This window comes from Camelus ferus, chromosome 25 (assembly GCF_009834535.1).
Source record: "Camelus ferus isolate YT-003-E chromosome 25, BCGSAC_Cfer_1.0, whole genome shotgun sequence".
Lineage (NCBI taxonomy): Eukaryota > Metazoa > Chordata > Mammalia > Artiodactyla > Camelidae > Camelus > Camelus ferus.
Window position 1 is genome coordinate 921846 of NC_045720.1, and position 24107 is coordinate 945952.

Sequence of the window (24107 nt, forward strand, 5' to 3'; positions counted from 1 at the left end):
GGCCACTAGGGGGACTGCCCCCACTGGTGCGCTGCTCCACGCGGGAGGCACTGATGGGCTCGCCTACTGGGGGAGGGCACCCCCAAGTGCCGGCCTGGCAGTGTCCTCCCGCTGGGGCTCCTGCCTTGGCCCAGGACGCCGCGGCACAGGCTCAGCATCCCCCCCCCTCCCCCGCACAGCCGCGCACACACAGCCCGACGCGTGCACAGTTGCGGACCCAGCGCCCTGGGGCGCGTGCTTTATTGGGGCCAGGCCCTAGAGGTGTCCGCTGGGCAGCTGCACGCGCACCGGGTGCAGGATCTGCAGCTGCTCGGCTGGTGGCCACCGAACCTTGGTGACAAAGAGGCGGAAGTGCCCCAGGCGCGCCTCCTGGAACTGGGTGGGGCCGTACTCCGGCCCATCAGTCGGCCGCAGCAGCGACAGGCACCTCTCCTGCTCTAGCAACCCGCGGCTCAGCAGCTCCTTTGCCAGGCCCGGCTGCACCTCCTCCAGCTGCCGCTGCACCGCCGGGAACAGGTCCACCTCGCGCAGGTCAAACACCAGCGGCTTCCCGAACCTGCGGCGGGTGGGCGGAGCGGTGAGGGGCGCGGCCAGGGCGCCTCCCGCCTGCCTGCCCACCCGGCTCACCTGAGCGCCCCCAGCAGCGCCAGCCGAATCCGCTCCGGCCGCAGGTGGTCTGGGTTCAGGGCGAACACATAGTTGGTGTCCTGGTAGCGCAGGAAGGTGGCCGCCTGGCCCGAAGGGTCAATGACAAGAGGCCACCTGGGGGCGGCCACCAGGTCACCACCGTCCGCTGGAACCCTCATCTCGCCGCCCCGCGCCCATCGCCCGTCGTAGACCACTGATCTGCCGTCGGCACGGATGCGATGGCCCACGTCCTTCATCAGCACGTCGTGTAGCTCAGTGACCTGGCATCTCAGCCCCAGCACCACCTCCTCCCCTGTGGGGACGTAAGGGTGAGGCTGACCGAAGGGACCCGCTCCGGATCCCTCTCCCTGGGCCTGGCCCCTCCCGCCCCCAGCCCGAGCCCTGCCCACCCTCCTGGGTCCGCTCCGGCAGCTCCAGCCTGGCCATGGCCTGCGTCTCCTCGGCCTTCTGGGCCTCCCGTCATAGCCTGTCCACCTGGACCTCCGCGTCCTTGATGGCCTGGAGGAAGGGCCCGGTGCTCCGCTCAGGGCAAGGCTCTGCCCGCCCGCAGCCCGCCCGGCTAGGACCCCCAAAGGGAGGGACGGGGTGCCCCGCCCTCAGGAGGCTGCTGCCGGGAGGCGCCCCCGCCCCACCCCGAGCTTGGGAGCGACCAATCCGTCCGGGAGTCCGGGCAGGCGAGAGGGAGAAAGCCAACCTGCCGCGTGAGCACACACATGCGCTCACACTTGTGCTCGGTGACGCTCCGGTGACGCTCTGGTTGACCTCGCAGTAGGCCTGCTGCAGCTGAGGGCAGGCGGGCCGGGCAAGGCTGTCGGGCACCCTCCAGACAGGCCGTCCTTCCACCGCAGGGGGCTCCCCACCCCCAGCTGCTCGCAGCTAACCCTCCCGCTCCCGGCGGCTCCTCCTACCCGTACCCTCCCAAGTGGCCGCGCACCTGTTTGTGACACCGCAGCTGCTCCTTGGCCAGCTGTTGCACTTAGAGGTTCATGCTGGGGCGTGGAGGGGCTGGAGGGCAGGGACCGGCGGGTCAGAGGGCCCCTGGCCGGGTCCCCACCCCCACCGCCTCCACCGCCCACCACCGCACTGCTTGGCCTCGGCCTCCACGTGCTGCTCGGCCTCCTGGGTGCGGCGCTGGCGCTCGGCCTCCATGTTCTAAAGCATGGCCTCTGTGAGACTCAGGTCCCACGACTGCAGCACGCTGGCCACCGCGTCCAGCGAGGCCACCTAGTGACAGAGGACACTGGTCGAAGCTCAGGGCGTGGGTTCTGTGTTCTGCTTAACCTGGGGAGGAGGTGCGCTTACACCATTTTAGAGAAAAAGGCCCCAACCGACAGAAATGTTCTCAGAGCGCCCCCGAGGTGGCCCAGAAGCGCTGGCCATCACGGTGCAGCCCCTGGGCTTCCTCCGGCTCCCCGCCAAGTTCCCCTCCCGCGCTCCTCCATCCACACCCCTGCCCCCCGGCCCCAGGCTGCCTTCTGTCACCGCACACACAGGGTCCAGCTGTAGTTCCCTGCCTCTGCTGTCCCCTCCCAGACCTCCATCTGCAGGACACAGAGCTTGGGCCCACGCTCACCCCAAACCTCACAACTCCTGCCCCTCGGAGGTCCCACCACACTCCTCCAGGAGTGACACAGGCCCAGCAGTGGGCTTCTCAGAAGGAGGGTTGAGGCTCTGGCAAGGGTTTATTTTATCTCTTGACTCAGGTGGTTAGACCACGAGCATTTCTCACGCCATTTACTCAAACCACACAATTTTGATTTGAACAGTGTACTTTTACAAAAGAAAGGCTAAAGACGTGTAGAACCAAGGCGTGGATAAATGAATGGGTGGCCAGATGGACAAGAAGGGATGAAGGAGTGAAGTCGCAGGAGGGGTCCGTGAATCGGTAACTGAAAGACGCTGAGGACTCACCTGAAGGAGCGGTAGCCTCCGGCTACAGAGCGCTCGTGCAGGGGTTGTGCCAGGGAGTTCCACGCACTAGCTCATCCATCTTCAGAACACAGGGACTGTTATTACCCCATTTATGAGTATACGGAAACTTAGATGCAAATAAGTTTAAAAATTTGCCAAAAGTTAGTTTGTAAGTAGAACTGGAATACATGGAAAACTAAATGAGCGAACATACAAAAGGATAATGTAATGAGTGAATGTACAAATGAGCCAATGAATGGACAGATGAGCCAGCAGATGAATAACGAGTGAATTAAATGTTAAAAGAATGGAGGTTGGATTAATTGAATGAAGAGGTGAAATAATAACTTGATACATGAAAAATGAATAGCTGAAGGGATATCATGGGTGAATAACTGAGGTAGGTAGATGGTTGGCTGAGCAAACGGACAGATGAAGGATGGATGATTTCAGTCAGTCAACAGAATTTCTGAGTGCCTTTCATATGACAACGAAAATGTCATAACCCTGGAGAATACAACTGTGAAGTGAAATAAACACAGTCCCTGCTTTCTCAGAATTTTCTGTCAAGTAAACATGAATGTGTGGATGGATGGATGGATGTTTGAATTAACAAAAGGTAAATAAATGAGGGATGATTTCAGGCGACAGTCAGGGTGAAATGGATACACTAGTGAGGTGGTGGACTGGTCGGTTTATCAAGAAGCACCTCGTAAGTCAACGAGAGGCTGAACTGATGAAGGACTAAAGCAGCTACTGGGGGAAAAGACTGGATCAAGCAGATAAACTTACAAAAACAACGCCGGGCGGACGGGTGAGCGAAGAGGGCGGCACGTGGATGGACACGTAACGGGCGGCAGCGCCACTTACTTCTTCTGCGTCGTGGCTGCTCCTCTGCCTGCCTGCTTCACCCGTTACTGAGGCAGAGATGTGGAGACCTGGCCCTGTAGTCACGGGTTTATTCCTCCTGGCAGTCCTGCCAGTTTTCGCGCCGTGTGTTTCGATGCTCTGTTAGCAGCTGTGTAAGTCTAGGATTCCACGTCCTCCTGATGAGATGGCTCTTTTAGCCCAAGAAGTACTCTCTTTTCTGAGGTGTACTTTGTCTGATGTTAGTAAAGTCATTTCAGCTTTCTTACATTTAGTGTTATCCTGGCATATTTGTTCTGTCCTTTTAATTTTCACCTATTTGTGCCTTTATACTTGAAGTTTGTTTCTTTTCTTTGACTTCTTCCTGGCTGAAATAAAGAACCGTTTATTTGGGGCTCATTGGGTCTGCAGTTCTGGGGACACAGATTTAAGAAGCACTTGGATTCTGTTCCACTGGACTTCAAAGTGGAAGCTTGTTTCTTACAGGCAGAATATGCTCGGGTTTTCTTAAATCCAAGCAATCTCTGCCTTCTCACTGGGGTGGTCAGGACATCCATGTTGAGAGAGATTACTGATGGCGCTGAGGTAAAGGCCGCCCCTCGCTGTTGTTTTCTCTTGGTTCTCTGTTCTTCAGTTTCCTTTTGCTTCTTTCTCTGCCTCCTTTTCGATGGCATATTTTTTTAAAATCCCGTTTTATCTTTTGTTATCTTATAAGTTATAACTCTTTGGATGCTCAGTCATTGCTTCAGGTTTACAGGATACCTACACTTGTAACAGCACAGTCCACCTGCAAATGACCCTGGACCACCTCACGCCCAGTATGAGAAACTTACCCTGTGGAGTTCCATGCTCCCTCCCCAACTTCATATTTATGGTGCACACTTGAACAAAAAGCTGTAATTTGTGCAATTTTCAGCATGTGTATCTATATATGTTCTAAAATGCCACAACACATTGCCATTATTTTTGTTTCTTCCATTGTCTTTTCAATACCTTTAAATAGTAAGACAAAATCTGATGCACTTACCTGCACAGTCCCCCTGTCTAGGGCTCCCCCTTCCTTGGGTGCACCCACGTCTCCACCTGGCATCCCTTCCCTTCTGCCTAGGACTTCCAGGAACATTTCGCACAGTGCGGGTCTGCGGGTGAATGGCGCGGCTTTTGTGTGTCTGGAAGGGGCTTTACTTTGCCTTCCGCTTTGGAAGATACTTGCACTGGGTGGAGCATTCAGGTTGACAAGATGTTTTTCCCCTTCAGTGCTTAGAAGATGGCACTGGACCTTTCAGCTGCGCTGTTTCCAACAAGAAACCTGCCCTAGTCCTCATCTTTGTTCTGTCTGTAACTTGTCTTTTTCCCTCTGGCTGTTTTTAGGATTTTCTCTTTATCACTGGCTTTGAGAACCCTCTCCATGGGGTGCCTCAGCCGGATTCTTCCTGTTTCTTGTGCTTGGTGTGTGCTGAGCTTTCGGGAACATGGTTTATGCTTTTCATCAAATTTGAAAAATTTAGGGTGATTATTTCTTCAAATACATATTTTTTTCTGTCTCCATTCTTTCTTCTCTCCTTTGGAAGCTCCAGCCACAGAGATATCAGGCCTCCTGAAACTGCCCCACAGCTCGCTGACCCCCCTTTGTCTGGAGGGATTCTATTTTCTCCATGTCTCGATTTGGAGTAATTTCTCTCAAGCCTTGACATGCACTCACCGTTCCCTCCACCTGTCTACTCGTGCAGTGACCTCACCTGCGGCTCGCTTGTCTTCCACCCCAGACATTGTCATTTTTACCTCTAGAATATAAGGTTCTTATATCTTCCATGTCTCTGTTCAATTTTTTGTGCATCCAGAATACAGGTACAATACCTGTTTAAGTGTCTTTGATGCTAATTCTAACATCTGTGTCAGTTCTGGGTTTGTCTTGATTGCCTGAGTTGTCTCATGCCGATCATATTTTTCTGTGTCTTTGCATGTCTGGTAACATTTAATTAGATGCCAGACAGTGTGCGTTTGCCTTACTAGGAGCTGTGTATTTTGTATCTCTAGATGTATTCTTGAATTTTGTTTTGGGTACAGTTAAATTACTTGGAAAGTTTTGTTCTTTGGGTCTTGCTTTAGGATTGGTCAGGCTGTACCAGGGCAGCATTTGTTCTCAGACCAACCCTTCTATGTGCCCTGCCCACTACCCCACGGAATGTGAGGGTCCCCTAGTGGGGACAGGCCCAGCACTGCTTCCTTGCCTCCTCAGAGAGGGCTCTGTCCCTGGCATTGAGACGTTTCCTCACGTACCTGAGTCCTGAGTGTTCGCCTGAACCCCCAAAGGGGCACCTACACCCCTCTAGAACTCTCTGCGGCTCTCTCTCCCCCGGGCACTTGCCATCTTACTGCCTCAGGACCCCTGGGCTCTGGTCCCTTTCTCCTTCACTCAGGGAACGGACCAGGCTCTGCCTGGTCCCTCTCCTACACCCCAGCCTGGAAGCGCTCTCAGGGAGCCAGGCCATCGAAGGCTCACGCCGTTTACTTCCAGGCTCTCAGGGATCACAGATTTCCCCGCCAATGTCCAGCATCTTGCAAACCACTGCTCCATGTGCCCTGCCCAGGTTTTGCTGTTGTTATCTCAGGTGGAAGGATAAATCAGGTCCCACTTTCTCCATCCTGGAAGCAGAAATCTCTGTTCAATTTTTTTTCAACCCTCTTTCTGGGTTGGGTAATTTGGGGTAATTTCTGTTGCTACGTCTTCATCAATGGGTAATTCATCAATGTCTCATCTGCCATTAATCACATCCCGTGCATCCTTCACCACAAACACTGTAGTTTTCAGAAGTCTTGGTGTTTACAGAGAGACGTGTTGGGGTGCATGTGTCGTGCATGTGACACTTAGAGGTTCTGTCATCCTTGTCACCTGTGTCATCTCCGAGTCAATTTTGACTGATTTTGCTCTTCACTGTGGGTTATATTTTCCCGTTTCCTTGCATGCCTAGTGATTTTACTAAACTTTTACTGGGCAACACTTACAGATTTACAGGAAGTTGCATGTACCCTTGACAAGTCTGCCCTATGATGGCATCCCGCACACTCACATGGTACAGTCCACAGACCCCAGTTACTTTGACAACTGTACGTATTCCCTTGTGCGTGTGTACAGTACGTGCAATTTGATCATCTGTGTAGATCTGTGCACCCGCCACCACCACTGAGATACAGACCTGCCCCAGCAGCACAAAGCTGCTCTGTGTCCTCCCTCCCAGTCACCCACACACTCCCCTTCCTTCCCTGCCCCCACACCCCATCCCACTCATCTGGTCTCCAGCTGCATCATTTTGTCACTTTGAAAATGGTCCGTAAGTGGCATCTTACAGCGTGTACCCCCGTGAGATGGGCTCTTTTCCACTTGGCACGAGGCCCTTGAGGCCCGTCCAGGTGTCATTAATCCTTGGTTCCTTCCTTCTCACGGCCAAGGTGTGTCCTGCGGTGTGGACCGGCCAGGCTGGTTTAACCTTTCACCCCTTGAAGAACATCGAGGTGATTGTGAGGCAATCACAAATTAGGCTGCTGTGAACATTTCTGCATGGACACAGGCTTCATTTTACTGGAAGAAAATGTCCAGCAGTGTGATGACTGAAGGCAGCTGGCACATGTGTTTAGTTTAAGGAACAGCCCAGTTTTCCAGAGCCGTTGCCCGCGCGGGCGAGACATCCAGCCTGCCCGCGCCCTCACAGCGTGCGCTGTGGCTGCGGTTTGGTCGCGGCTTTCCTCCCGTGTGCACCCGCCGTCCCCGCACCGTCCTCCGCGCCCTTCGCTCGCTTCACACCTGGCGGGCGCGGCTGGGTTTTGAGGGTCGTTTGGACCTCCTGAGCCCGTTGTCAGATGTGTGTGGGCGGCAAAGGCTCCCTCCCTCCCTGTGGGGTCCCTTCATCCTCTTCACAGGGCATCAGCAGAGCGAGAGTCTCACATTTTGAGGACTGAGGACATCCACTTCTGGGTTTTTTTTTTTTTTCTTTTATGGATTATGCTTTTTGTCTAAGAACTTTTTTTTTTTTCATTTTTAAAAAAATTTTTAGGGGGGAGGTAATTGAGCTTATTTATTTATTTTTAATGGAGGTACTGGGGACTGAACCCAGGAGCGTGTCCGTGCTAAGCCGGCACTCCACCACGGAGCCACAGCCCGCCCACGTCTGAGCCGGCCTCACCAAGCCAGAAGACCCGAAGGCTTTCCCTGCGTCCTAAAGGGGTGACAGTTCTACATCTTACATTTGGATCCGAGTTCGTTTTACACATGCTGTGAGGTTTAGGTCAAGGCTCATTCCTCCACCTGTGCACCTCCAATTGCTCCACCGCCGCCCACTGAAGAGACTGTCCCCTCCCCAACCCTGAGGGCGCTGCCCCTCAGTGCCCCCCTGACGCCTGCCCCCTGACCCTCCCGGGCTGGACCTCCTCCTCAGCGCCCCTCAGACAGTGGCGTGCACACTTCTCGACCCTTCGAGGCCCCCATGCCCACTGCCCAGGCCTGTCCCAAGGGACCCGCCGGGAGCTGGGCCCTCCCTGTGTCCCCTCCTCACTCCAGCCCCAGGCCCTTCGTTCCCCACCTGAGCCTCACACTTTGCTCCCTTGTCTGAGGAGAAAGCAGAAGCAGATTGAAGCCCAAGGTTCTGCTGGTCTTTTAAAACCTGCCCTGCTGCTTATTAAAGAGAAGGAGCCCAAGGCTCTGGGGCAAGAGCAGAGGGAATGCCTTCCAGAACAAGGGGGACCCTGGAGGCGGAGGCGGCCTGGGGGTGATGCTGGGGCCCAGAGCACCAGCAGACCTCAGGGAGCCCACGTTTTCCAGGCAACACCTGGGCTTCCCAGGCTAGGGTGGAAGGACGCACACTGGTTTGGGAGAGGGCCTGAGATTCAAATCAGATTCATTCAAAGAATTTAAGGTGGTGGTATTTGGTTATGGGGCTTCACTGATGCTCCCAAAGGCCCCTTCTGGGCGGGGCAGATGTCCAGGCACCCGTGTCCCCAGCCTGACCCAGGCCAGGGACAGACACCAGGGAGGAGCTGCCCAGGCGAGCCGCCTTGGGCACCCGGCGCCTCAGGGCTCGCTTTTCTCAGAGAAACAGGCGCTGAGAGTGTGGGGCCAGGGCAGTGGGCCTCATGCTGCCCTCACGCCCGTGGGACGCCCCGCGGCCACTGCCGCTGCCGCTGCCGAGGCCGAGGGAGCCAGCCTGTTTCCTCACCCCCCGCGGTAACACTGCTTCCAAGGTGGGCTGCCGATCGGGGAGAAAAGTGGAGCCCCGGCCAGGGGAGGCCACAGAAACAGGGGAGACTCCATGCGAGGACTTCCCGGAGGGAAGGGGCCTGAAAAGGCCGTGCAAGTGGTTCTGGGTCCCGGAAGGTCAGGGACCAGCCGGGGCGGGGCCACCGGGCTCCCGACAGCTTTGGGGGAGGAGGGTTGGCCTCTGCACGCGCCCCGCACCTGCTCGGGGGTGCTCCCATCGTCCGCATACACCCGGGGGTCGGCTCCAAGCTTCAGAAGCACCCCCACCGCTGCCAGGTGGCCCCCGAAGGCCGCTCGGTACAGCGGCGTCCGGCTGAAGGCGCCCTGCGGGACGCGCAGGTGAGCAGGGCGGGGCCTGGGCGCGAGGGAGGGAGGCGCCCCCGGCCCGGCCCGGCGCCCACCTTGCTGTTGGGGCTGGCGCCCTGCTCGGCCAGCAGCTGGATGGCCAGGGGCTGCCCGCCCGCCGCCGCCTCGGACAGCGGTGTGTTCCCGACCCCGTCCGCGCAGTCCACGAGGGCCACGCGCAGCGCCGCCCCCGCCGGGTGGCCGCCCACGCCCTCGCGGGTCAGCAGCTCATCCACCTGAGCCAGGCGGTGGTCAGCGGCGCCCCCGCGCCGGCCTCCGCCGCTCACTTCCCGCAGGACCGCCTGGATCTCGCCCAGGTTGCCGTCGAAGGCCGCCTCCCGCAGGCGCGCCCCGCGCTGCCGCTCCTCCAGCCGCCGCTCGGCCGCCGCTGCCTCTTCCCGCCGCCGCCGCCACCACCGGGCAGCCTCCTGCTCCCGCCTCACCTGGGCCACGAAGGCCTGCGGGAGGGAGGCCAGCGCGGTCCCGCCCCGTCCCCCCCCGGCCCCGCTCCGGCCTGGGGCTCACCTCCCGCTGCAGCTTCTCCATCTGCTCCAGGTAGTCCCGGCGCTCCTGCTGACGGCGGGCCAGCTCCTTTCTAGCCAGGACCTTCCGGAAGGCACACTGGATGACGACGGCCGCTCGGTCCTCCGCGGTCGGCCCTGCCGTGCGGAGAGGGTGCGTGGGTCCCGGGCCCCTCCGTGTCGCCCGCCCCGCGTGAGCCCGCGCGCCAGGTTATCTTGGCGAGCGCAGTGGCTGCCCTCCCTCCTGACCTGACCCAAGGACCAAAAATGTTCTAAAAGCCAGAAACACGATCAGGCCAGAATAATCCACCAGCAGGGAGCAAGTGAGGAGGCGTGAGGAGCGGCTGCTGAGACGAAGATCCGGAGAGAGAAGCCGGGCCCCCTGACCTACCCTGCCCCGGACGCGGCTGGGGGCCTGCAGACACCCGCTGAGCCCCAGGCTCGGGGAGACAGGCTGGGGGCGCTGGCAGGAAGCCCAAGCAAGGCAGAAAAGCGGCCTCAGGCAGAGGAGTCCTTGCTCATCCCCACACGACCCCTGCCCTCTGAAAGCCAGGAGGATTCCTGAATTCAGGCACCTGCATCCAGAGACAGAACTGGGGTCTCAACCCACAGTCCCACTGGAACTGGAAGAGGGAGCCCTGACCCGCACACTTGGCCACAGTGGAGGGTCCGCACGCACCTGCCACTCTCTGCCCATGTGATGTGGTGACCAGTTAAACTCTCTGGGTCTCAGTTCCCCCTTCTCTAAAAGGGGGTGATGGTAGTTACGCCCCACAGGGCTTTCCAACAGTCCAATAGTAGAACTTCACGAGTCCGGGCAGTCAGCAGCTGCTCAACCTGTGTTTCTGTAATTGAGACTCAGAGCAGAGGGTGAACCAGCGGGGAGAGGGTGCGGACACAGCAGGAGGGGCACGGCCTCCAGAACGTGCTGGGAGGAAACAAGCAGCAAAGCCAGCTCCCCACAGTGCCGCAAGCCGGGAGGAACTTACCAAAAACAAAACTCACTAGGACAAGGGATCAAAGACAAGACAGAAGAAAGGACAAGGAGGTAAGTAAATACGAGAGTCATCATGGAAAACAGGACCAATGGAACACACTGGTCAGTTCTGCAGAGCAGTGACTAAAGCTGAAGCAGCCGGACGTAGAAAGGACATGATGGAGATGTGTTCAGGGCAGGAGGGAAGGGCTGGGGGGTCTCGGTGAATGCGGACAAGGAGATGGAAACCAGAAGGAAGGAGGCAGACAACGACCAGAGCAGGTAAGAAGGATGCGTGTCTCTAGAATGCGGAGACTGGTGACGGTACAGACTGCTCAGAGGTAAAATACAAAGGAAATTTCCTGAAATGACTCTTAAGACAAAGGGGACAAAGAATGTAGCAGGAAACAAAACAGCTGGCATCAGATGCCCTGGTTAGATTGCTGAAGCTTTAAAAAAAAAAAAAAGGTATTCAAGCCCCCAAGTAGAGGACGAACTGCAACTGGGTTCTCCTAAACTTTTTACAGTGACACTGAATGTGAAAGTCAATGACGCAGTGTTCACAAAACTCCAGGGGAGAAGAGCAGCTGGAGAAGCTCCTACGCGTGGCTCCGCTTCTTCCCTGTGGTCACAGTAGAAAAGACAGAATGATATGTTGTCAAACGTGTGTCTGAAGGCCCCGCTCAGACGCAAGGGCAGTGAGGAATTGCGGGCCAAGAGGAGGGGCTGCAGGAACGGTCCCTGCCCAGCTGATGGGCTCTCCGCAGGGAAAAGGCCGCCAGGGCCCCAGCACAGCCCCCGGGGAGGGCCACGACTCATGGACAGGGGACAAACTTTGTAATCCAGAGTGCTGGCTAAGGCTTTGAGTTTAGGGTTGCCAGATTTAGCTAATAAAAATACCATGATTTTGAGGGCCATACACTAAAAAATGATGCATTATTTATCTGAAATTCAAATGTAAATGAGGGTCCTATTTTTTTTTAACTTTATTTCCTTTTTTTTTTTTTTAATGAAGGTACTGGAAATTGAACCCAGGATGTTGCACATGCTAAGCATGCGGTCTACCACTTGAGCTACACCTGTCCCTGAGGGGTCTGTATGTTATCTGGCGTCTCTATTGGGTCAGAGCCCTGAAGAGCTCCACCCTTCGGGAAATGAAGGAGCCCTCACGGGAACGGGAGTCCAGCCTCAGATCACGGTGCCCCTGACGAGACAAGGTACCCTGGATGTGCCCATACCCCTGACACCCACCAGGGACAAAGCAAGTGTCCTTCCGGGGGATGCCGACGCTGTCCAGAACTTCAACACGCCTCCAGCAGTTTTCATGAGCAATGTGCCTTGCTTGAAAAACTATCCGGCTCCTGAGGAAACGTGACTGAAAAACAGAAAATGATGAGCAACAGAAAAAGCCCCAGATGGAGCCCACGGTGGACTCCTGAACACCGACTTTACAATCATTAGGAGTGATGTGTTCAAGGAATTAAAAGACAAGACTGCAAAGTTTGGGCAGAGAACTGGAAACAGTAATAAAGAACCAAATGGAAATTCCACAACATAAAAATACAAAAACAAATTGAGAGCTCAATGGATAACAGAATAGACGTAACTGAAAACAGGACCAGTAGCCTGGAATACGGTCCAAGTGAGCACGTCCAGATTAAAGACTGAGACACAAGGAAAGGTCTGATGCAGAGGTCACTGGAGTCACAAATGTGAGGGAAAGAGAGGATGGTAGCAACGTTCAGAGAGATTTTTTTCAAAACTGACAAGAGATCAAGTCACAGCTGTGATGCCCAGGAAGAATCCCAAGCAGGATGAGCTGGTGCACACGCATGCCAGAGCACACCGTGGAGCAACTGTCTCGAACTGAATACAGAGGGAAACCTTGTTTACCCCTTCAAAAGGGTAAGACCCTGCTGGTGGGAATATTGTTTGGTGCAGCCATTATGGAAAACAGTATTGGGAGTTCTCAAAAAACTAAAAATAGACTTACTCTATGATCCAGCAGTCCCACTCCTGGGCATATATCTGCAGGGAACTGTAATTCAAAAAGACACCTGCACCCCAGTGTTCACAGCAGCACTATGTACAACAGCCAAGACATGCAAGCAACCTAAATGTCCATCAACAGATGACTGGATAAAGAAGTTGTGGTATATTTATACAATGGAATACTACTCAGCCATAAAAAGAATGAAATAATGCCATTTGCAGCAACATGGATGGACTTGGAGATCGTCATTCTAAGTGAAGTAAGCCAGACAGAGAAAAAAGATACCATATGCTATCTCTCATATGTGGAATCTAAAAAAAGACACACTAATGAACTCATCAACAAAACAGAAACAGACTCACAGACATAGTAAACAATCTTATGGTTACCAGGGGAAAGGGGGTGGGAAGGGATAAATTTGGGAGTTTGAGATTTGCAAATGTTAACCACTATATATAAAAATAGATAAAAGGCAAATTTCTTCTGTGGAGAACTATATTCAATATCCTGTAATAACCTGTAATGAAAAAGAATATGAAAATGAATATATGTATGTATATGCATGCCTGGGACAGTGTGCTGCACACCAGCAATTGACACATTGTAACTGACTATACTTCAATTTTTAAAAAAGGGGTAACAAAAGTTTTAATGCAAAATAAACACGCATTTGGACAAACAAACCCCCTGGAGGATTCAGCAGCAGCCGAGCAGCGCTGGGGAGGACAGAAGGCGCTCTGCAGGCCGGAGACGATGCCCGATGGCCCCTGGAGGGCCTGACGGAAAGGCACACGTGCGAGTGTGTGCAAAACGACACCAGCATCACGTCCGTGTGAGAGTGAGAAACACTCCGAATAACAGCACGTGTCCTGGAGGAGGGCGATGGAGTCCAAGCACTAAGGTCTTACAGCTCGGGGAGGTGGGGCGTTACCACAGACTGGGGCAGTTCAAAGACATTTTGTAAACTCTAGGTTTACTAGCACTAAGCTCTAGGGTAACTCTAGGTACCTCGAAGGTGACGCCCGTGGCTCATGCCCCCGTGAGCCCTCACCCTGAGTGCGGGCGGAGCCCGTGCCGCGCTCCGAGCCAGCAGAACACGGCGGAGGCGGCGAGCTGACGCTCCCGCGGCCACGTCGCGTTCTGTAGGGGTCCGTCCTCGCGGACCGGCCCTCCCGCCGGCCCCACGGCGGAGGCGGCCCTGCTGAGCGCTGGCCGCGGAAGGGCCGTGCTATGCGGGGCTGTGGGCGGCCTCCAGCCGGCGGCCGGCAAGAAGCCAGGAGGGGACGGGCCCTGCCAGCGGGGCCGAGTGCGCTCGGGGGCGGGTCCCCCCCCCCCCGACGGGGCCTCAGGGCGCCCGCGGCCCCGCGGAGAGGGGCAGGGGCGTGGGCGAGGGCGAGAAGGGCGGCGCGCGGCAGGCGCGAGTTCCCGCCTCGCCGCCGGGGGTGGGGGGCACCGGGAGAATAACGACGCTCTAACGGACCGAAAAAGGCCAAAGAAGGAGCGTCGAAAGGCGACGCAAGCAAGCTGAAACACAGACCCGCGCCTGGCGACGCCCGTGCGCGGAAGGGCCCCGGGCAGGCGAGGCCGGCGGCAGCTGTGAGACGGCAGGTTGCTTTTAAGAAGCACGTCTTCAGAATAAAGGTGCAGAAACAGTGCGACAAAATACACGTCACTCAGGAATGAATTAAAACGAAGCTGGCAATGTTATTTTAATACCAAAGTAAACGGAAGGCATAAGCATTACCAGACTTGAACAAGTATTTCAAAACGATAACAAGGGATAAAATTCACCAAGCTTATGTAGCACTGACAAAACTACGTATCTAGTAATAGGGTTCATAATGCATCAAACAAAACCGTGAAGAGAAACAGACACGTCTTCAGTCATAGCTGGAGACTTCAGCGCATCCCGCCCAGAAACTGTCGACCGAATAGGTCAGTCAGTCAGGAGGGCGCAGAGCACTTCCAGGGCACGGCTGGCAAACTCCAGACAGCGGGCGGACGCCTGAGGGCGCCGAGCCGGGACTGCAGGAGACACTTTCTTCTTGAGTACACGCCGACTCACCAAAGCTGACTGTATGCTGAGCAACAATGCACATTTTAGCAAACATCACACAATCGAGATCATAAAGAGTACACTCCCTGAAAAGAGCTGAATTAAGCCGAAAAGCAAATAACATAAATATAAGCAGAGATACCCATATACTTAGAAGTTGTGAAATACTTTTTATAATAACTCGTGGGTCAAAGGAGAAATCACAGTGAAAACTATAAATTATGATGGGCTTAAGACATGGAAACAACCCAAACATCCATTGACAGATGACTAGATAAAAGACGTTGTAGTATATTTACATACAATGGAACACTACTCAGCCATGAAAAGGAGTGAAATAACACCATCTGCAGCAACACGGAGGGGCCTGGAGATTGTCGATCTAAGTGAAGTAAGCCAGACAGAAAGAAAAATACCCTATGAGATCGCTCATCTGTGGAATCTTAAAATAAACAAAAAACAAATGAACTTATCTACAAAATAGAGACAGACTCAGACATAGGGAACAAACTTATGGTTACCAAAGGGGCAAGGGGGTGGAAAGGGATAAATCGGGAGTTCAAAAGCTGCACCTCTTGGGGAGTGATGGAAATGTCAGCTGTTCTGATCATGGTGGTGTTTTCATGGGTGTCTACATCTATCAAAATTCATCAAAGTGTACACCTGAAACACGTGTGGTTTACTGTAAGGAAGCAGACACAATAAACATGTTAAAAAAAATGTGTGACGGGTGGGGTGCTGGTGACACGGCCAGTCACAGCAGGACTGGGGGGGCTCTGCAGCTTTCAGGAGCTAGAAGGGCGCCTTGTTAGCCTGAGTCCTGGGGGAGAGTCCTTGGGCCTGAGTGAGAAACAAACTTCTGTTACTTGAAACCAGGAACCGAGTTACTGAAGGCCTAACCTGTCCTGGCTGATTCAGAAGCTGGGACAGAGGTGCGAGCCACCCGCAACAATCAAACTAAAGATGAAGGGGTGGCCCGAGGCAGTAGCCACAGGAGCTGGGGCTGGCTGATAGTGTCCCCAGGCGTGGCCTCCCGGGTGGATGGGAAGCTCCTGGAGCTCTAGGAGTTGAGGTAAGAAAACAGAGCCTGCAGAGGGTCCCAGCTCCCACTGGCTGCTTTGTGTTTGTTTTGATGGAGGTGCTGGGGATTGAACCCAGGACCACGTGCCTGCTAAGCATGTGCTCCACCACTGAGCTATCCCCTCCCTCTGTTGCTGGCTGCTTTGGACAAGATTCTTCATAGAAGAGATGAGCTTAGAATAAAACTGTTTTGCAAGGAAAAATGTGAAGCAATCAAGCCCAGAAGTATGAGGACTACTTGGGTGGGAGCAGCACCCCCTTCTCATCCCAAAGAGTAAAGGATGAAGCTGAGGAGGCCTCCTAGTGACAGACACCCATGGAAACAGCCTCACATCAGGAGGCAGGTGAAGGGGGTGAAATCTGAGGGGCCTGGTGGGCTCCAGTCTGTCCTCTCACCTGGCCGGGAGGCTCAGGGAAAGGAGGCCCGGCGCGACTCTCCTGCCAGGCGTGGGGAGCCCCCAGCGCCACACGCAATGAGAGCGAGGGAGCGAGAGGAGGGAGGCAGCAGAGGTGTCTCCAGAACACAGAGAGTCACAGGAGAGGAAAAGTGTCCCACAGAGGAGCCCAGGGGGAGAAACATCCGTCACGTGTCCACAGCCCGCTGGGCTCTGAACAGCAGGATACAGGGTGATTTTTTGCTTTCCCTTTGATTTCTCAGCAAGGCTCGAAGTTTTTATGAGTCAGTGGACTGGGGTGGAGCTGCCTAGTAGTTGTCCATCTTTCCCGAATGTTGGGGCCCTCCATGGGGAGGCCTTTCTGGCCAGCACCCCCACGGCAGCACACGTGCCCTCTCTCTGTTCTCTGGCTCCTAGAGGACCACATTAGAAGAACACGGAAATTTCAGGAGCTGTGGTGTCCTTGAAAGAGAATGCCAAGCTAAACATCTCTAGACCCCCAGATCCAAGAGGGATTTTTGTGACCTCATTTGAATCATCTCTTACTTGCCTGCAAGGTAGAGTTCTAGACCCACCCTCAACACCCGACCCTCTGCCCAGAATCTTCCACCATCCTGAGATTCACTTGTGTCAGAAATAAACCAGGTCCTCCACTCACCTCTCATGTCTTACAGACACAAGACTGAGGCAGACAACCACCAGCCTCAAGTTTGATCCTGTTCATCAGAAAGCTACCCTTACACCCTTACTTTATTCACAAGCAAAGATAGGGATAAGCACTCTGCTGGCTTCACAGCGTTTTGTTGGCTCTCTCGTTAAGAAACATACAATACTTAGGACAGGGCCTCACACATAAATGTTACCTATAGTCATCTGAACATCACCGTTACGATGAGAAAAGCCCAGTGGAATAGTCATAATTTTCCTACCAAAATAGTAAAGAAAATACAGCATAATTAAGGGATTATATAGGTTAATAGCACAGTAAAATAACTAATAAACTCGCCAGTTTAATTAATGAAAAAAAAGGTATAGTTTTGGAATTGACTAAGTTATTGTAAACTTAATCAGAAGGTGATTCCAACTGAAGTTGCTACTCCAGATGTGTTTTCTCATTAATGGACCAAATCAATACAGCATTTAGCACCTGTCACTAAGCTATTGCTCTGATAAATATGCTTTCCCTAGCCCAGTAAACCTGCACCAGAAGCAGTTTGCTTCTACCTGGAAGCAACATCAATATACCTCGCCACCGTGCCTAAGAATAATGTCAGGTGTTCTGTACCACAATTAGTCCACAGGGACCTTGACTGTCTGAAGACCCCTCAAATGATCCCAATGGTTCAGTACATTGATTAAAGAATGCTGATAAGGACTTGGGGGCAATAAGTTGCAGATTTTTTCTTTTTACTTTCTCTTTCCGATATTTCATTATTAGTGTAAAGAAATGCACTGTATTTCTGTATATTAATCTTGTAACTTGCTACCATGCTGAATTCATTTATAGGTTCTAGTAGTTTTTGTCTGGAGTCCTCAGGTTTTCTATATAGAGTATCACATCATCTGCATATAAAGACAATTTTACTTCCTCCCTTCCAGTTTGGATCCCTTTCATTTCTTTTTCTTGTCTGATTGCTGTGGCTGGGACTTTCGATACTATGTTGAATAGAAGCAGTGAGAGCGGGCATCCTGGTCGTGTTCTAGAATCTAGCAGGAAGGCTTTTGGATTTTCACTGCTGAGTTTTATGCTGGCTGCGGGTTTGTCATGAACGGCTTTTATTATGTTGAGCTATGTTCCCTCTATATCCACTTTGGTGAGTGTTTTTCATGAATGGATGTTGAATTTTATCAAATGTTTTTTCTGCATCTATTGAGATGATCATATGGTTTTTGTCTTTAGACTCCACTCTTAAAGGGTGCACACAAAATTTCACATGCTCCAGGACCCAGGACAGAAGCAGTAATTTGGAAAGAGCCTGGGTCAGACCCACTGGCTGATCTTGGAGAGTCTCCTTTCTACCACGTGGGCCCTGGTGCTGGCAAGAGCCATTTTGGAATGCTCCCTCTAGCTTATTAGCCTCAGAACCCAGCCCCATCCCTGCTGACCAGCCTGTAGGCACTAGTATTGGGATGACTCAGACCCAGGCATGGCGGGGACACAGCCCCACCCGTTACAGGCAGGCTGCCATAAGACCACCTGAGCCCACAGCTAACCCCGGACATGGCCCTGTCCATTGGAAGGCCCAGGCCTCAGCCTCATACACTAGTGCACAGGCCCTAGACCCTGGACCCCCAGGGCCCTGCAGCTCCACCCACCAGTGGGCAAGAGCAACAGCTCCAGAACTCCCTGGATCCCAGCTCTGCCCACCAGCAAGCTGGCTGTAGCCTTGGGACCAACCTCACACACCAATGGGCAGGCACCAACCCTAGGACACTCTTGGCCGAAGCCCCACGCACTAGTGGGCAGACACCAGGACAACCACAGCTCCACGGCCTGCCGTGGCAGGACCCAGTCCACCCACCAGCAGGCCTGTACTGAGACACCCTGGGCCCTTCACCCAGCCACCTTGGGATCTGGCCCCATCTTTCAGGCAAAGAACCAGCTGATGCCTCAGTGGTGAGCAAAGGACACACGGGGCGGGTAGGTGGGGGAAAGGACTTAGGAACAACGAGAACAGCAGCTGTGCACGCTGGCCCCGTGTTTGTCGTGCGTGTCTGTGTATATTAACTAATTTCTTTTCCCACTCTGTTTTAGTCTGTATTTTATGTAAGAGCCGTTGGTGTTGATAAGCTTTATAATTTAGTATTTAAGGTTCAGGAAATCCAGATTCTGGGTGAGACAGGAATGAACGCAAGGTAATGAACATCCCCAGGGATGTAGAGCCCATGGGGACTCCACTTCCACTTTTTGGAGAGGCAGTGAGACCGCCTTCATCCACACCAAGGACAGCAGGCCCGTGCCCACAGAAGTCCAGGTTCGTGTGAAGTGCGGGGGTGTCAGTACTTGCTTTCTCCCTCAGCTCCAAGCCCAGCCCTCTGTGTTCTGCTCTGTGACGCCAGGGCCATGGCAAATAACACTGGCCCTGTTTTATGCCACCAGCAGCACACAGAAGATGGGCATTCAAAGGCAGCAGGAGGGGGAAGGGCTCTGTTTTTTTCTGTCTGCTTGACGTTCCTCTTGCCCCACCCCGGCAGTGGCCGTACTCACTGGTTCCGGCCCAGAAGCCTCCTTCGCCTTTGCCAGAGGAGAGCGGTCTTTCTGAACCATAACGACCTCACCAGCAGCGCCGAGGCCTCAAGTGCCACACCCCTCACTGCGCCCAGGCCAGTAAGCAGAGCAGGGGTCAGAGCAGGCGGGGCAGGGGCCTGCGGGAAGAAACAGACTACATCCAAACAATGGGGGGTTTGCAGGAACTGGCTACTGTTAGCCTTGAAGCCTCCTAGGAGGACCCCTGGGAAGGTTCAGAGGACACCCCTTCACTGAAACGATGAGCAGCACTGTGAGCTGGATGGTGACCCTCCTCCGGAAGCTGGGGTGGGTACAGTTGACCAGCTGCGGGGTCAACTGTCCTAACAGCAATGGGGTGATGGGGTTCTTGAACAGAGGAGGTTAGGGGCAGCACTAACTATCAGAGGCAATATGGCTCGTGTAGGCAGCGAGTCAGGGGTGGTCGGATGCCTTGACCTGGGCGAGAGGCAGGGCAGCCTGCGGCGCCGCTTCACCGGCAACATCAGGGATGCGCCAGGCTCAGCCAGTCAGACCCAGTTTCCAGACGTAAGTCAAGGTCAGAGAGTCACAGCTCTTAGAGTGCAGAGGTGCCAGATGCCCTTGGAGGACCCGCAGTGCCTCTGCCAGCGCCCTCCGAATGCTGAGTTCTCTCACTCCCTCCCTAGAGGAGTCGGCAGCCCTCTGCCAGGTTAACTGTGCACCGGGGAAGGGGCATAAACAGACCTTTTGAGGGCTGCTAGATGTGGCACCTAAGCTCATACTGATAGCTGGAGTTTGACAATATCGCCACAGTCCCCTGTTTATAGAATGGAGGCCAGGGGACAGGTGGTGCTGTGGCCCAAGTCCATCTCCCACAGGTCCAACTGGGACAGCGATACCTGGCTGCTGGCAGGATGCCCACGCTGGCTCCTTGACCAGCAGAGCCATGATGGGAGGAAGAGCCAAGTGGGGGCCCATGAACTTCCCCTTCCCACTAGGACAGTGACCAAGAGAGAAAGAGGGCTTTCCTGGAAGAACTGCAGGGGTTCCTGCCAGCATCAAAGACTTGAGGGACCCCATGAATACAGTCAACAGACCTCTGACAAAGGGGTGGAGGCAACACAATGGAGCAAAGACGCTGGAACAACCGGACACCACATGCAAGACGAGTCCAGACACAGGCCTGACACCCCTCATGGAAATTAACTCAAAGTGGACCACAGACCTAAACGTGAAACACAAAACTAACTCCTAGAAGGTAACAGATGAGAAAGCCTAGATGACCTCGGGTTAGGCAATGATTTTTTTTCACTTGTTTTTAATCAAAAAAATTTTCACATGGAGGTACTGGAGGTTGAACCCAGGACCTCGTGCATGCTAAGCAGTGCTCTGCCACCGAGCTACACCCTCCCCCCAGCAATGATGTTTTAGATAAAACACCAAAGGCACGATGCATGAAAGAAATAATTGATAGGCTGGACTTCATTAAAATTAGAAATTTCTAAAACAAAATTTTTAAAAAACCCAAAGTATTGTGCCCAGAATTGAATAGTTCAATTGGTCTCACTAAAGCAGAATAAGAGAAGATTCAAACTTCCCTCATTACTAATATCATTAGTAATATCAAATGCAACCTTAGATCACAGTGGTCTTTTGTATGTTAGCAATTGTACGTTGCTATTATATACTGTAGCTGGCTTTTATCTTAAATAAAGCTCATCTTTAGAATTAAAAAAAAAATCTGTGCTGTGAAAGACACTGTCAAGGGAAGGAGAAGACAAATATTTGCAAAAGGCACATTTGGTGAAGGACTGTTGTCCAAAATATACAAAGAACTCTTAAAACTCAACAGTAAGAAAACTACCTGGTTTTAAAACGGGCCGAAGAGCTAAACAGGCACCTGACCAGAGAGCACCTACAGATGGCAGGTGAGCCTGTGAAAGACACTCCACGTTGCTCGTCACCAGGGAAACGCAAGGTAACACGACACTGAGGCCCCACTGCACAACTGTCAGAGCGGCCGGAATCCAGGCACTGACAGCGCCAAGTGCTGGGGATGACGTGGAGCCACGGGAACTCTCGTTCGTTGCTGGGAGCTGTTGAATGCAGAACAGTGCAGCCGCTTTGGAAGACAGTGTGGCAGTTTCTTATAAAACCAAATATACTCTAAGGATTCAGCAGTCGTGCTCTTTGGCATTTACCCAAAGGGGCTGAACACTTAACATCCACACAGAAACCTACACACAGATGTTTAGAGCAGCTTTATTCGTAATTGCCAAAACTCAGAAGCAACCAAGATGTCTTTAGTAGGTAAATGGATGAATAAACTGTGATCCATCCAGATAATGGAATGTTACTCTGCTAAACAGAAATGAACTATCAAGACACAAAAAGGCATAGAGGAACCGTAAGTGCATGTCACTAAACGAAAGAAGCCCATCTGAAAAGGCTGTCATACTGTATGAGCGCCACGACACGACATTCTGGAAAAGGCAAAGCTGTAGAGACAATAAAAAGATCGGTGGTTGCCAGGGTTTGAAGGGGGTATGGAGAAGAGACAGAACACAGGAATTTCAGGGCAGTGAAAATACTTTGTGCAATACAATGATGGATACTTTTCATTATACACCTGCCCAAACTCACAAAAGATGCAGAGGGGCCTGTGACTTCTGGAAAATTCGGTGGGAGCCCACTTGCCACTACCAAAACCAAAATGGGGGTGGGGGCCAACATCTCCCTGGGCAAACTGGACTTCTCGCCAGTGCCTGGGTCCTGAGAAAGTGACACCAGGACATGACAATTAGAGAGGCCCCTCGGGGGCCGCAGAGCACAGCGGCGGCGGCTCCAGGCACCCTGACAGCCTGTGTCCTCCCTTCTCTCACTTCTGCCTCTTTCCAAGCCCAAATCTCCTGCAGCTGGACATCCTGCCAATTCAGACGTATGTCGGACATATGTAACTTCTACAAAATCCGCAGTCATGACTTTCCAAACCTTCTGTGGTCACCCCCATCCTCAGGACCGGGTCGGGCTCCCTACCCTGGCCCTTGGGGGGGTGGGAACAAAGGGGTACTGGGAGTTCACGCTGGGGATGAGGCCAGCACCTCCCAGGGAGGGGTGGGCTTGCGCATGGGACTAGCTGCTGGAGGCGACAAGAGGAGAAGCAGAATGAGTAAGGCCACCAGAGCTGGAGTCAGCCCTTGGGAAGGTGGGGCAGACACCTGAGGGGGTGGGGGCTTGGGCATAGGGTCCCCAGGTAGCAGTTCGGGAGACCAGAGCCCAGCATCGGAGGGGATGACAGGCTTGCAGTTTGGACGCGCTGTGCAGTTTGTAGACACCTAGGGGAGGGCTGTGTCGCACCTGGACGTGGGTTTGGGAGGCTGAAGTAAAGTCTGGATCGAGATACAGCTCTGGAGGCCGCAGCCCAGAGCCGACACGGGGGCTGCGCTCGCTGAGAGGACAGGACCGAGACCCCAGGCAGGGTCACCCACCACCAGGCCGCCGGACGCCCAGCCCCGACGTGGGCTCCTGCCACAGCACGCAGAGCGGACAACGCTCTGCGACCCCTTCGAGCCAGAGGCGCAGGGGAGCCCGACTCCCGGAGAGGCTGCGCCCGCCCAGCCCTCCGCGCGCTGCAGACGCGGGCACACGCGGGCACACGCGGGCCCCGACGCAGGGCCGGACACCGCCGGCCAGCAGGCCCCCAGCTCTCCCCATCCCCGCCCGGCCCCGAGAGCGCGCCCGGGGCTGCAGGCTCTCACCTGCGGGGGACCCTGGGCACTCGCGGGGCGCGGGCCCCCTCGCCTGCTGGTCCGTCTCCCTCTGCGGCTGGCGGCCGTCTCTGGGCTTCCTTGGGGGTGGGGGCGGTCGGTGCGGTTGGGGTGTGGACGTTCAGGGGCCCCCAGAAAAACAGAGGCGTCCGGCAGCTAAGGAGCGGCCACCCGCGGACTCCCACCCCGGCTACCTCGGCGGGGCGGCTTTAATGAGCAGCGGGGCCGCGACCTCCCCAGCAAACGCAGCCTCCCCGGGGCGCCGCGCGGGGGCACGCGTGAGCCCAGCGGGCAGACCGCTCGCCACCTGGGTCCTGACGCCCCAGGCTCTCGCGAGCCCAGGTGCCGGGAAGCCTCTGATAGGAGGACCCTGCGCCCGCCCTAGCCCATCCCTAACACTGCCCCCACCTGGTGCCGCGTCCCTTGCCGGGGCCCCGCTCCCCCTTTAAGCGCATCCACCCTGCTCTCCGGGGGCGGGGCGGGGTGGGGTGGGGGCTGGCTCTCTACCTCCATGTGAAGGCTCTGGGGCCCGGGCTGAACGGGAGGGGGTGCACCAGGCAGGGCTGGGCAGGCAAACCAGTCCAGCCAGTGTGACAAAGCTGCCTGGGATGGGGCCCTGGGCGTGGGTGTGAGTCAGCGGCCCCAGGCAGGAGAAATGCTGGGGAGGAGTCTGTCTGGAGCCTCCCTCCCAGCAGGAAGCTCAGGGGACGCCAGCACTCAGGCTGGCTCCGCACCCTCTCCCCTAGTCCATCCCCAGGGATCCAAGGGGTGGCCAGGTGGGGGCTCCTCAGGTGGACACCCAATCAGGACAGTCTCAGGAGCCCTGCCCCACCTCAGGACATGTCCACAAAATGCCATCTGGGCCTTTCAAAGTTCAATTTCTTCCACCAGCCCCCAGCGTGGCCTGCTTCCAGCAGGAGTCCACCAAGAGGGGCGACTGGGTCCATCTTCTCCACAGACCAACCCAGGCAAGCTCCTCTGAGCATGCTGGCTGGGGGCTGGGGTGCTCAGTGTGGGCAGAGGCCAGGGACCCCTATGGTGGTTGGGTTAGGATTGTCTGGGGCCAGTGAGCGTCTTGTCTGGATGGTG

General features: G+C 54.6%; 2 protein-coding genes across 12 annotated transcripts; both read right to left on the reverse strand.

The window, feature by feature from the left end:
* Window positions 1–209: 209 nt before the first annotated feature.
* Window positions 210–23445, reverse strand: IQANK1 (IQ motif and ankyrin repeat containing 1). Of its 11 annotated transcripts, none has more exons than XM_032467599.1 (9): window positions 23010–23414; window positions 11771–11894; window positions 10223–11141; window positions 9548–9681; window positions 3352–3794; window positions 2560–2638; window positions 1038–1872; window positions 628–940; window positions 210–556 (listed from the first exon to the last, which is right to left on the reverse strand). In XM_032467599.1, exons 7-9 carry the CDS (start codon window positions 1072–1074, stop codon window positions 256–258), a joined length of 651 nt encoding a protein of 216 aa, XP_032323490.1. In that variant the 5' UTR covers window positions 1075–1872; window positions 2560–2638; window positions 3352–3794; window positions 9548–9681; window positions 10223–11141; window positions 11771–11894; window positions 23010–23414; the 3' UTR covers window positions 210–255. The 11 variants fall into 11 exon arrangements, with proteins under 11 accessions (XP_032323490.1, XP_032323491.1, XP_032323489.1 ...); XM_032467600.1 differs by having other exon boundaries at window positions 2560–2686; XM_032467598.1 differs by having other exon boundaries at window positions 1038–1146; window positions 1343–1431; window positions 1583–3794.
* Window positions 7446–22965, reverse strand: LOC116659722 (putative IQ motif and ankyrin repeat domain-containing protein homolog). Its single transcript, XM_032467541.1, has 4 exons — window positions 22740–22965; window positions 9601–9681; window positions 9079–9542; window positions 7446–9001 (listed from the first exon to the last, which is right to left on the reverse strand). Exons 1-4 carry the CDS (start codon window positions 22963–22965, stop codon window positions 8633–8635), a joined length of 1140 nt encoding a protein of 379 aa, XP_032323432.1. The 3' UTR covers window positions 7446–8632.
* Window positions 23446–24107: the final 662 nt, after the last annotated feature.

Excerpts from the sequence above, each read along its gene's own strand:
- IQANK1 (XM_032467592.1), bottom strand. The coding sequence starts at position 1,074 with ATGGCCAGGCTGGAGCTGCCGGAGCGGACCCAGGAGG. Across the intron at positions 941-1,037 it reads GCCGGAGCGGACCCAGGAGG|GGGAGGAGGTGGTGCTGGGG; the intron begins GTGGGCAGGGCT and ends ACGTCCCCACAG. Across the intron at positions 557-627 it reads GCGCTGCTGGGGGCGCTCAG|GTTCGGGAAGCCGCTGGTGT; the intron begins GTGAGCCGGGTG and ends CACCCGCCGCAG.
- LOC116659722 (XM_032467541.1), bottom strand. The coding sequence starts at position 22,965 with ATGGGGAGAGCTGGGGGCCTGCTGGCCGGCGGTGTCCGGCCCTGCGTC. Across the intron at positions 9,682-22,739 it reads GGGCGTCCGGCGGCCTGGTG|GGCCGACCGCGGAGGACCGA; the intron begins GTGGGTGACCCT and ends TCCGCACGGCAG. Across the intron at positions 9,002-9,078 it reads GCGCCAGCCCCAACAGCAAG|GGCGCCTTCAGCCGGACGCC; the intron begins GTGGGCGCCGGG and ends CGCGTCCCGCAG.